Here is a 13,917-nt window from a genome sequence, read left to right as displayed (position 1 = left end):
TTTGAACAACATACATTCCCTATAACATAGAATAAACATATATATGTTCATACAGGATGAGGTTAGCTTAAAACTATGTGTAAATCGTCTAAGCATATTCATGCTTTATCAACGTAAAAGAAGACAACACAATATTGTATTGTCTACTGTGTTGGAATTTTCACTAACAAGAGAAAATGTAGAATTTTTGCTTGAGGTAAAATCTTTTACTTGAGTAAAAAATATTCAAAAATCAACTTCATGCACTAGAACCAAATTTGTTTTCAAAGTTTTACCCAAACCAATTTAAGAAATACAACTCAAACAAATTCAAAATTATCAATACAACTATAATTTGCTAAAATATCTCCTTTACTCATTTTAATTCAACCTTGATCATTAAACTCAATATATATTTCCATTCACATTAAACTCATAAATTAATGTGGAAAGTTATAAGAACTAACTCTACTTATCTAAACCATATTCAAAACTTAATTTAAAAAACTTTATAACTTATCATGTATAATCTAGTCGTTATGTCAACTTCTTAACAAAAGTATCATATTCAAAACATTCTAAAACAATCACTTTTTAACCAAAAATTCAAATAACATTCTTACTCAATTCCAAACATTCAAATTGTTTTCAAACAAAACATAATCCCTGCATAGAAATCAAGATATTGTGACAAAGTCACATTCACTCCAAATCATCTATCCTAGTGTTCTATGAAGAACATAAATAGCTTCCATTACATGCAATTTCTAGTTTTAAAGAAAGTTTCAACTCAAGCACGAGAATCACTAGAGATCTAGAGCAAAGTATACAAACATAACAAATATTCATTATAAGTTTAACCAAGTTGAGATTATCAATTTCTCAATTAACTCTACCAAGACTGATGACAAATCCAAAAGAAAAGGAAGAAAATAAATAATCTTCAAAGCAACTAGGAATTTACTCTTATTGAAAAATAAATTGGTTGAAAATGATCCTTAACTCGGAAGGTGTGATCTTTTTAATATTTTTTTTTATTTTTTTTATTTCTTATTATGTGAAATGTCTTACTATCAATTTTGAGTGTTCAAACGTATATAATTATAATTTCTTAAAATTTGAAATTGAAAAAAAATTATCATTTAAACATTGATTTTTTTTAGTATCATGTTTTCTTTGATGCCATTTTCATCTTTTGTGAGAAACTATTTAACTAATATTTAGGATAATAGAAAAGCGGGTATAAGAGTGTCATGTATACGTCCAATAGAAACAACAATGCAACACAGATTTTATACTCAATAGAAATAAAAATGAGGAGAGATTTAAAAAAAAAAATTACTTTAGAAATGAGAACCAATATAATTAAATATACACTTACCTCATTCGATTGTTATTCCTAAATTAAGCATTTATTGTTGATGAATATAGAAAATCTCTCAATACTTTTAAAAGAATTTTTGTGATACTCACTCTAATAGTATTCTACGTGCCATTTTTTTCCTTGTAATCTAAGAGAGTATAAAGTTTTAAGGAAAGTATTGGATGAGTAATATTTTGGACCTTTAATTGGAAAAACAAGTACAAATGATAAATAGGTTGGGTAGAAGTAGTGATGGTTGAATAATACTTACACAAATTGATTGTTAGGAGAAGTAAGTAATAACACCAAGAATTAAATTTATTATTAATGATTAAGATCAACACATAAATTTTTGTATAGTCTCGTGTATTCTTTATCTCCTTTTAAAAACGTTTTTATTAAAAGTGCCGTAAAATAGATTTTAAAAGTGTATGAGAAATCTATAGCACAATTCTACTCTTTGTATTGTTTACTATCAGTCTTAAAGATTGTCCAAAAGTACTATAGGTTTAATTGCTTAAACATGGTCTAGATTTAACTTCAATTTAACAATTGATAAATTATATATAATTTATTTATGAAAATTCATGAAAAAAAACATTTTATATATATTTTAAGGATTCGTTACTCAAGTTATCTCCAAGAATATACTCTGAGTACTACTTCCACTTCTCAATGCCATATGGTCACATGATTGCACGAACCCTAACTTGACTCCCTCCACTTCTTCTTTTGACACGTAGCACTAATATGATTCACTCTCTATGTTCACCACTTTTATTTAATAAATTAAATGAAAAAAAATATGTCTATAGATATTTTACGATAGAATGGAAATAAATTTTCTGTTTGGTATGTGATTGTACTAGAACGAGTGATCATTTCATTAATCTGATATTATCTTCATTCAAATGTTAAAAAAATATATTTTAGCAACATTTTAACTGCCTTGGATGGTCAAACAAAATGTGTGTCTCTATCACCTTTTTATGTTGCATTGAGATAACCTACTTTTACTCTTTTTTTTTTCTGGTTAAGTAGTAGTGACATTTTTTTTAATTTTCTAGATCATATATAATAATTTTACCTACTCACTCTGAATACATACTCTATTAATTAGTGTTTATTTTACTTTCTTCAATATCTCCAATCAGCATACATGTAATATAGTTGTATAGATTATGTTTTGCTTTTTTATATGGGTTGAAGTAACTTAAATAATTTCTATACTATTAAAAAATTATTAAATAAAAATAATTAATTACTATATTGATTAAATTAAATAATATTTTATAGAGTAAAAAATTATTGATATCTAAAGTAGTTTTTAATTTGGTATCTAATTAATTAATAAATATCTAATTAGTTACCAATTTTAAAATTTAAAGTAGTTGATATCTAAAAATCTTGATAACTAATTAGATATTAATTTAAAAAATTTATTAATATTAGAAACTACTCTAAATACCTTAAAAAAATGAGAGCAAAACAATGACAAAAAATTGGCATGAGAAATTACCTTAAACTTGCTATGATGTAATTATGAACTATTCGGGTGTTGTTAAGTAGTGTCCATCTAATTAAGGATAGTGGTTAAGAAATATTAAAACCACCATGCCTAATATTTTAAATTACTTAAAAAATTATAATTAAATATTTTTATTTTTATTTTTGACAGAATAAAAGCTATCTTCTACAATAAAAGTTCGTACTTTTTATTTCCTTAAGTGATATTTTCAGACACTTGGTACTTTGTTAGGATCCCACATACTATTAATACATAATCAGTAAACCAGGGAAAGCAAAATTTATTATATAAAATTAATCAACCTAGTATAACATAACATGCGCGGAAGCACTCAATTCAACATTTTATTAATTATTTACTAATTACTACATTTTTTTTAACATAAATTACTACTTCCATTTAAAAATACAATTTGCTAATCTTTGAGTAATCGTTAAGAAATAAATATGAAATGTTTTAATAATGTTAATAATTCATCCGTACTGCAAGTTTTTTCTCCTAATAGAGTATTTTTCTTTATCTTTTATGTCATGACTACTTTACTCTTAAAAATAATATTGAATAGTTATTAAAAAGTAAGAGATTTTATAAAAGATAATAAATAATTTTCTCATATTATAACAAGATATATAATATAGAAAAAAAGATGTTAAAATGTACATATATAACGTAGGGAGTAGTTTGTACAAAAGTCTTTTGTGATCGTTTCATTTTCTTTCAATAGCTTTCCTTTCTTTTGCTACCTTCCAATCCAATCGAACTTTCCTCTTATCAATCAATGAAGTTAACTTTTACAGTTTAAATGAATAATTATTAATTAATGTCCTCATATCCCAACATAGATAAAAGATGGATAGGAGGATACAATTTAATTCAAAATTTCATACACTAAGAGATTAATTCCCAATAAAATATGTTTAAAGAATATAACTTTTTCTTAGCTTTCAAAATTGGATAATGATACTCATACATTAATTTTTATATTTTAATAGCGAGATGACAAAAAAGAGAGATATGTAATTTTTTTAGCAAGATGGATGCAAGATGATGTGAATTATAAAATGTATCATTTTATTTATTTATTTTGATTGGTATATGTGTTCTGAAATTTCTGATCCAATTGGGCAGTTGAACTGAAAAATCTATAAGGTAACTCATTTAAATAAATCACAAAATCAAAGGACTAGATTAATTAGTCAAAATTGGTAAAAAAGAAATCAGTCAAACCGATAAAAAAAAGGGGCAAACAAAATATAATAATTATCTATTTTAAGCTTTTTTTCTTCAAAATAAAAACAACCTAAAATATTTTGTTATTTTTTTATTCTACTAATAAACTTGTTATACGTTTTTCAAATGTTAACAAGCTATAAATTTAGGTTTTATTTTAGTTTTTGGCTCCATAAATTCTTATTAATGTATTTTTTGTATTAATTTGTGTGTTTTAAACTTAAAAACACATATTATATATTTGTCATTCATAAGATTTGTGATGTAAGAATAGTTTTATTAATGATTAATCTTGGTCGGATAGGTGAGTTGTGAGAAAGTGTAAGTTAAGATTTGGATGCAGTTATATACTAAAATTTGATATTTGAATTACATTTTTCCATGAACAAAAGGGATTAAGTGAGGTATTAGTATTAGTGATTCCAGAATATATATTGGTAATTTGATTTAGTTTTGAAAATTGATTATGAGTATATCCTTAAATTAGGTCCACTTTACGCGTAGCAGAAAACGCCTTCCCCACTTACAAAACTATGTTTGTGATTTGCTTAGGGCGCGTCGTTGTCATGGAGTTAGCAGTGTGTTAAACACCCCAGAGGGTGATAGCAGGGAGAAAATGACAGGTAGAAGGGGTTTTGATTTTGGAGTTTGCATTAGGGCTTGATAAAGATGGTTTTGCTGGGATTCATTTACAAATAATTATTATCATTCACCATTTATTTAAGTAATAATAATAGAGGGAGAAAAATAATTAGAAAAATATATTTTCTGGCACACAACAAAGTAACAAGGTCACACGAGAGTTGACACCATCTCATTCTCCCGTGGCTGGCTATATAAATGTACATGCGTGTACAAGACATACACGCAGCGAGCGAGCCAGGAAAATATTCACAGGTTTTTATTCAGATTTATTTTAACTTTTGTTTTCCGCTGATTGGATATTAGAGTGAGAGAGAGAGAGAGAGAGAAGAGAGAGAGGGAGAGAGAGAGAGAGAGAATGGGAAGGGGAAGAGTGGAGTTGAAGAGAATTGAGAACAAGATCAACAGGCAAGTTACCTTCGCTAAACGAAGGAACGGGCTTTTGAAGAAAGCTTACGAGCTTTCCGTTCTTTGTGATGCCGAGGTTGCTCTCATCATCTTCTCCAATAGAGGAAAGCTGTACGAGTTTTGCAGCAGTTCAAGGTATATATTTATATAGACATATTCACCAAAATGTAACAAACGAATCACTGAAATTAAATTTTCCAAATGAAATAAAACTCGCTTTCTTAATTTCCTATGTACACACATACACATACACATACACACAGAAAGAGAAGAGTCGTGGGTAACAACTTTCTGTTGTAATTTTTTGTTGTTGTTTAGGTTTTAAGATCTCGAAATCTCTCTCGTTTGATTTTTGCTGTTTTCAGACAGTATTTTTTGTTTGAGAAAACAGGAGAAAAGTTTATTTTCTTTTTTCACTGTTTGGGTTTTTCCGTTTCCGTGAAATGTCTCGGCGTTTTTAGCAGGTTGAGGGTTTCTGCAATCGCGTTGCTGTTAGATCTGCAACTGGAAACGCGTTAAACCCCAACAGACATACATCAAATAAATTAAGCAAGGGAGGATCACTGTTGTATTGTATCCACTCTATTTTTGCTGTTTTTTTTTTTCTTTTTCTCCTCTCTGCCCTCGTTTCTTTTTTAAATTGTTTTTCGCTCAGTCTTCGCCTTTCTCTTTCTTTCCCTCTTTTGGTGCTAAACCCAGCATTTGAGTTTGCCGTTTTTCTGCTCCATCAAACAGATCTGGTTCAAAAGCGTTTCCCAAAAGTAATTTTGGACTCTTGGGTCAGGCCTCTTTTCGGTGTAATTAGCTCGTGTAAAAGAAAACAATCATATAAATATTCAATTATTTCTTCCATTTTCAGTTTTACCAGCCACTCTCTTTTTTCTTCCACTCTTCAAAATCACTTAAACCACCTATCTCATCTCATCTTTATTCACTCTCTCAAATAAATACGCCTTTTATTTTGAACAAAAAGAAAATCTCCAGCCTAGGGTTTCTTTTATTTCCATCTAGTGTTTTCCCTTCTTGCATCTCTCACCGTCGATCTGTTCTAATTTTGCTTTTTTCTCCCATTTCAAGCTTTTTTAATTGTTTTATATTCACTTAGGTTTTTTTCTTTTGTCTTCTGGTTTGCCTTAGCTTGCGTGCTTTCTATTTTGGTCAAGCTCTTCGGTACCTGGGCTTGTTCATGATCCACAATCATGACCAAAGAACAAAATGGAGTTTTCACTTTGGAGTCAATCGTTTGCTTAATTAATTCTCCATGTTGCTGACAGCAGATATTTTCGTTTGAACGTTTCATGATAGAGACATTTTGTTAAATCAGAATGGACATTTTCTCCTACTCCTGCTTTTCCTTCCATACATGTTTTTCAATCACTTCATTTTTTTTCTACCCAGATAGACAGATATTTTCTGTTAAGGGCATTTCAAATTAATTCGCATCTTCCGAAGGTTTAACTTTCACTACTTCTTGCTGTCAGTATGTTTATTTTATTTGTAGAGAATAACTCTCCGATCCTTTCAGATCTACCGAAAATTCTGGTAGTAACTTACTATGTTCCATGCTTTTTCTTCTGGGTTTTAAAGTTGTCACTCCACACAAATGATGTTACCTCACCTACATTAATTCATAGACACCAGTTTTTTTTTCCCCTATAATTACTTTACCCTAAATGTATATAGCTCCTTTTTTGGCCTGATGTTATCACGTTTATCAACGAAAGAAGTCTCATAGTCAAATCCAATACTTACTCATTTTGTACAATCTATTGATAAATAGTGTAAACATTGGTGATGGGATATTATATAAATTCTTATGCAATAGAGATAAGAAGAGAAAATTGGAAAACTATGAGAAAAAAGTAATTATAATAGAGAAAAATGTATTACAAACATAATGTAAACAATTTTACGTTTTAAATGGAGAGAGAAAAACGGAAAAAAGGATAATTTAATTTTTTTTTTCATGTAGGTTATAAAAAAAAATAATTTCAACGTTAGACCACACTTAAAAATTCATCTTTTAAAGCTTTTATTTCCTTCAGTTTAAATAAAATATGTTTTCTTTCTTCTCATCTGAATAGAACTGATCACCATGTTTAGTACACTCATTTTTTGAGGAAATGCATAAAGTTCTTTAGCCGATCACCCTCTGTCCTGGTCAAGAAATTCATAGGTTGGTGATAGTTGATGGTTTTTTATATCAGCCCTAAAACATTACCTTTTCCCCTTAGATCTTTCATTTCTCATTAATTTACCAATTTTCTACACCTATTGTGGTTTTTCCAACACATCCAAGGAGCATTTGGATTGCCTTTAAATGGGTTTCTCATACTTTATTATTATTTTTAATTCTAACTTAAGTTGTTGCAATGAGAAGGCGTGTCCATTTTCATATTGATGTTGGAATTAAAGCACGGTTGAAGTAAAGAGATGTTTTAAGAATAAGGTTAATTTGTTATTGCACAGTAATTTGTATTGTAGAATATAGTTTTAGTCAATTCATTTTGGATTATTGCAGTGCGTTACACTTCTGACATGTTGCCTACAGAAATAATATATGTTTTTCTTAAAACGTGCAGCATGCTCAAAACGCTAGAGAGGTACCAGAAATGTAACTATGGTGCACCTGAGGCTAATGTGTCTACACGGGAAGCCTTGGTAATGGTGAATAGTCCTATCTATCGTATTTAAATTCTTTTTTTTTTTGCCAATTAATTAACTTGCCTAATTTGATCTTTGATTTTCCCCTTCATCCATTTCTGTTTTTGTTTTTCTTACAATGGGATTGGGATTCCTGAGCTTCAACTGTTTAGTTGAATATTTTTTTAAAGGAACAATAATTAACTGTTTCATATTAGCTTGTCGATATACGCTGTGTCGTGTATGGTCAAAGGTTACCTGGTTGTGCATAATCAAAAATTGTCCAGTGCAGGAATATCACCTTAATATATAGTTCTTGCTTGAAAAAGAATTTCAGTGGGATAAACACATATTCAGAATAAAAAATAATGAAATACCGAAAATATACCTCTATTTACTTCAGCAAAGAAAGAGTTGTTCTGTTTATAGTTCATTGACTGATATAAGTGAATTAGTTGTGCTGTAAAACGTTTAACTTATACTAATGCATAATCTAGCGATTTTTTTTCTTCAAACAAAGATTATTATTGTTCTTGCGAAATTTCTTTTTGTTTATACAAAATAAATGTTGTTTATGCAAAAGTACGATCATAATATATAAAATATAATTTATTTAGCTTATTATGTTATTTCCGAAAAGCCACTGTGTTTGGTTTGATTTCTACTTTTATTTTCAGCAAATATACTCTATTAATAGTTATAAAAATGCTAACTTTCTCATATATTGTAGTTTGGTATGAAAGTTTTATATAAACAACAAAAGTCAAGCCTTATCCTATCATCTGTATGGATCTTGGTCGGTGTGGTTGAGCTTGGTTTATTAAGGTTATGTGGACAAAATAAAATAAAAATGAAACAAGTAGGAAACAATATTTACAAGAGATATTTTTACAACCATCAAACTGAATCATATCAATTAAAAATAAAAATAAAAGTCCTTTACTGCTCATGTTTTTTTTTGGTCCATTCATAATTCGTCTATATGTTTTCAAGTTTAGAGATTGCCTCAAATTAGGGCACTTTGGTGTATCATTTGCTTTTAGTACTTCCTTCTCTTAGTTCTCTGATCCAAATGTGCTAGGTAATAGTCTAGTTGTTACAAAAAATATTTTGTACACCAAAGTCCATTTTGAGGCACTATCCTTTAAATTTTGTAGAATGGCATTGCTCTTGAAGTTTGATTTTTTCAGTGAGGAAATGTGTCACGAGCCATAGCTATTTTTTTTTTTTAAATCTAATTAGAAAAATCATGTTTGGCATTCCCATGGATTAGTAAATTAATGTAAAAAATAGGATAGGTAAATTTTTAGAATTGAAGCTGCAATTTGTTGCCGAAGGAAAAAGAATGGAAATTTGATAATGGCATGTTCTGGGCTGAATATCCTCCCTCCACAGTAAGTATTTGCACTTCTGTAACAACAAAAGGTGTCAGAGATATTATGCATGAATTTGGCCATTGATAACAAATATGGCTTACTTATAGAGGAAAAAGGAGAAAAATAAACTTTACTTTGAGGGTGCATTTAATTGGCCTTATGTTATTGCTAATTTCTAATTTAACTGCCTTCTGTCATTACTGATTTCTACGTAAATGTTTTGTGTATATTGTGAATTGTGTTCTACACTCGTGCATGCATTTTTAGGCACTTGTATCTTATTTACAATTAATTCACGTCATCATTATTCTTTTGTCGTTACTTGTATCAGCATAATTTCATAAATAATTTTTTTAATCTTAAAAGCTAACATACATATTTTAACATAAACATTATATTTCTGAATTAAAACAATGTTATTCTATTCATCATGGTACCAAAACATAATTTTATTTGTTGCGAATATGTTTATATATTGTTGTAACCAAACCCTATTTAGAAAATAAGAATAATATGCAGTTTTGAGTAAATTCAAATTTTTTAGATGAAAACTTTTAAAGGTTTAGTTTTTTTAAGCATTTAAAATATTTTGTCACAATATGTTGCTGGGATAGATAATTTAAGAAGAAAAAAATAAAACTTGAATGTAAAAGAGTAATTTTGATTATTTAAATTGCAGAATTTAAAAATTTTCGTAGTTTTTCTTTGTCACATTTATGCCTTTCATATTTGATAATTTAAATTATTTAACGTTTAGTTTTAACATTTTAAGTTTTAAATATATTTTTTGTGAATGTAGTAAAATTATATTATGTTATTTAAACTAAGAGTCAAAACATTTTAAATATGAAAAAATTAAATAAAAACAATTTAAATTTCTAAAATTTTGAATTGTTCCGGAATGCATCCTAAAACTTTTATTGTTATGGTTAAATTTTTCCCACAACTCGTGTTCAAAAGTTGTTCCTTAAGTTTTTGTGTATTCCATGCATGTTTACTCTCTTTTCTTTACTGTACTGAATGATTTTGCAATTTTTAATAGGTTGATTTTTTTTGGTATATGTCGGTTTAGTAACCCGGTGAGTTAAAACTATATGTATACACAAAGCCTAGATATATAAAAGATAAATGAATTAGAATATGGATTTTTAAATGCGTTAGGCTAATCCCAATCAAACAAAATTTAGACGATAAAGCTTATAGTATATGTTGTATCAAAGCCTTCTATTTTTTCTATTAATTTTATACACTTTTTTTAGTAACTATAAAAATAATTAAATTTGATTTTAGTATTTAATTTTTCTTTAATTTTAGTTCTCTTAAAATTATTTTTTTTAAAAGTCTATAAATGTCATTATTCACATGGTGTTATTGATCATTTTGACATTGCACACGTAAGCTGACATGCTTAGATATATGTCACATTGTTAATGAATAATAAAAATAGAATTTAAAGCAATTTAATTCTTGTGGCAAATAATATTAAATAATTTTTTTTTGAAAAAAAATTATCAAATTTAGCTTTATTTAGAAACTATAAAAACATTTGAAAGGAAGTTGTCCAGGTGGAAATAGATTTAAGAAGGGTAATATATGTATGAAATGGTATGTGTTCCATTATTATATAGTTTGATTTTGCTACCCCAACTACAGGAGTTAAGCAGTCAACAGGAGTATTTGAAGCTGAAGGCACGTTATGAGGCCCTACAACGGTCTCAGAGGTACTCATACCCTACTGGGCCTTCTAATATGCCTCATTATTTGGTTCATACTCTCATCAAAGACACTGTTTCTGCTTTACTTTTACCCTCTCAGGAACCTTATGGGAGAAGATCTTGGCCCTCTTAGCAGCAAAGAGCTCGAATCTCTCGAAAGGCAGCTAGATTCGTCCTTGAAGCAAATAAGATCAACAAGGGTACTCAAGTTTCAAGTTTTGATTACCAATAACCATCTGAAATTATAGTATTGTGGACACATGATTATTAAAATTTAAAGGGTTAAATAACAAGGAAATTGCTATTTTTGTTTTCTGATTATCGAAGAAAACTTGGATATATATATATATATATATATATATATATATATATATATATATATATATATATATATAAAAGGGTGTAATTTTTTTGGTGGATAAATGTAATGGTATTTGTTAGATTTCTGTAACTTGATTTGATATGTTATTATGATTAATGTGTTGCTTTGTTGAATCTTTAATTGGTAGGAGTTAAGAAATTTGTTGTGAATTTTTTTTATAAGGGTTGAGATACTCTGAAGTGTCTCATTTTATTTTATTTATTTTTTAATAAAAATGTATGTATATAACTGTTTATTATTTTGAGGCTTATGAAAAACATGACTTGACAACATGTAAACTATACGAATGTGCGTATTTGTATTTTAATTTTGTAAGTTTGTTTCCTTTACAGACGCAGTTCATGCTGGATCAGCTCTCTGATCTTCAGCGTAAGGTATAAAACAATTTTTTGGCTTCCGTTACCACCGTTTAATTGACATCTTCTTCTGTCATGTACCTGAGTTTGCTGACTAATTTCTGTCACTTGTGTAGGAACACTTGCTAAGTGAGGCTAACAGGTCTCTCAGACAAAGGGTAAGTTAGAACTCATCAACTTATATATATATATATATATATATATATATATATGTAAAAATTCATCACCCCTCAAAGTGTATGGTCATGGTCCAGAGATATAACAATGCATTTAAAACATTTCTTAGTATCTGTGTTGCATTTAAAACCCAGAACAACTGATATTGTCATATTGACAATTGATGGGTATAAATAATGACTTTGTGTGTTGTGTAGCAGTTGGAAGGGTATCAAATAAATCCACTCCAACTGAATCCTGGAGTTGAAGACATGGGATATGGCAGGCATCCAGGTCAAGGTCAGGGTGACGCACTCTTTCAACCATTGGAGTGTGAGCCAACGTTACAAATTGGGTATGCACTCATTGTTCACTCAATAATTGCTCACTTTACAGTTCACAGTATTACTCTTGTAATAAAATGTATCATATGGTTCACTACTGTAAGGGTTATGCTTAGGGGTGAATCTTTGATGTAAACATGACTAGTGTAGAAGTGGGGCTGAGATGAGATAGCTTACCTGATTAATTGGCATAACTGTAACTATTTGGTCAAAGCTTTTCAGATTTGAATAATTTTTTAATAATGATTTTTGTTGAAGTGCAGGTATCAGCCTGATCCAGTATCAGTGGTGACAGCAGGTCCAAGCATGAGCAATTACATGGCAGGATGGTTACCATAGTAGGGATCCGAGTGGTGTTTCCTGCAGAAGATCCAATGCACCAGCACATTTGCCGTTCCAATTTTATTTGAAAAGGAAAAAAAAAGAGGAAAAATTGCTTTGGGATGTAATGAAGCTGTAAGTGTCTACCGTGTATGATGAAGTAGGAACAAAGTTAAGCAGTGTTGTTTGTGTGTGCGCTTTCATAAAACTGCACTTCTTTGCTTCGGTTAATGTTTCTTCCCTTATAATAAGAGTAATCATAGACAAATTATAAACATCTACATATTTTTTCTTATATTTCATTTCTACTTTAAACTTTCCTTCTTCTATATATGTTCTATCCACTCAATAAAATAGGGGTTAGTTAATCATCACTCATTGTGGTATATATGAATACTTGTTCTGCTAAGAAAAAGTATGAATAACTGCTGTAGTGCAAATATAACAGTTATTGTCTGTTTTCTTTCTTTATCAAAATCCAAATGGATAAATTTTAAAAAATTGCTTGAAAGTAGAATTTTAAAATAAAAAAAAGCTTGCTTTAAACACATGTTTTTTTCTTAGTGAAGCACATCCGGAAACACGCTTCCTTTTTTTTTTTTAAAAAAAAAATTGTGCGTCTTCAATTTTTTTAAATCTTGCTTTCAACGTTTTTATGTTATTTTATTTTTTTAAAATTATATTTTTTTGCTTCATTTTAAATGTGTTTTCTTATTCTTAATGAATCACGTTTTTAACGAAATTTTTTTAATAATTTTTTATTAAAAATGTGATTTATTATTTTTTGAAAAAATTAAAAATTAAGATATGGATTTTAATATTATGCATGATAACCCATATATAAAAGATAAACTATCTTATTAACATTATCATCTAAAGAAGTTGAAAAGGAAATAGTACTACTCACATTGTAAACACCACATTTCATTCAACTTCAATAAAAAAATTCTAAAAATTCAGAGTTTAAGAAACAACTCACTAATATAGTTATTGATATTATTTACTTTCTTTACATAATTATTACTCTATCATCTAACATGTACATAATTTAATTTACTAATTTATCATAGATTGCTAAAAAGCTAAGCTTTTTGTTTAATCAAATGGCACAGCTGCAGACCACCTTGCACAGATCCATCTGCCACCCTCCAGCTATTTGCCTTCCTGTTTGAATCCAGTAGTGCCTATACTTGATTACAGAAGTATTTTGCCATCACCAAATGAATCTAGTTAGAGCTCAACCATTTCCACTGCAATTTTCCACCAAGATTGCATTGCTTGAACATCATTGAGTGAAAATGGTAAGGTTGTAACTTCTAAAGGCCTCATTTGTGTTGCTGCCAGCATTTCCTTAATCTCACATGCAACCAAAACAGATCACAGCTATTCTATCAACATCATTGGGATGCTTTCTGACCAAAGAGCTACTCCTACTAACGATCCTTTTGTAGCAGCGTATAATGGTGAGCTAGGT

At 28.8% G+C, this 13,917-nt stretch overlaps 1 protein-coding gene across 4 annotated transcripts; it reads left to right on the top strand.

Moving 5' to 3' along the window:
- Positions 1 to 4,677: 4,677 nt before the first annotated feature.
- On the top strand, positions 4,678 to 12,758 carry LOC137817152 (agamous-like MADS-box protein MADS4). Of its 4 annotated transcripts, none has more exons than XM_068620403.1 (8): positions 4,678 to 5,285; positions 7,733 to 7,811; positions 10,823 to 10,890; positions 10,985 to 11,084; positions 11,599 to 11,640; positions 11,739 to 11,780; positions 12,000 to 12,133; positions 12,386 to 12,758. In XM_068620403.1, exons 1-8 carry the CDS (start codon positions 5,101 to 5,103, stop codon positions 12,459 to 12,461), a joined length of 726 nt encoding a protein of 241 aa, XP_068476504.1. In that variant the 5' UTR covers positions 4,678 to 5,100; the 3' UTR covers positions 12,462 to 12,758. The 4 variants fall into 4 exon arrangements, with proteins under 4 accessions (XP_068476504.1, XP_068476503.1, XP_068476502.1 ...); XM_068620402.1 differs by having other exon boundaries at positions 4,920 to 5,285; positions 11,997 to 12,133; XM_068620401.1 differs by having other exon boundaries at positions 4,920 to 5,285; positions 7,733 to 7,817.
- Positions 12,759 to 13,917: the final 1,159 nt, after the last annotated feature.

Source organism: Phaseolus vulgaris, unplaced genomic scaffold (assembly GCF_000499845.2).
Source record: "Phaseolus vulgaris cultivar G19833 unplaced genomic scaffold, P. vulgaris v2.0 scaffold_17, whole genome shotgun sequence".
NCBI lineage: Eukaryota > Viridiplantae > Streptophyta > Magnoliopsida > Fabales > Fabaceae > Phaseolus > Phaseolus vulgaris.
The sequence above is the reverse complement of the archived record's forward strand: the minus strand, read 5'-3'. Positions and strand labels throughout refer to the sequence as shown.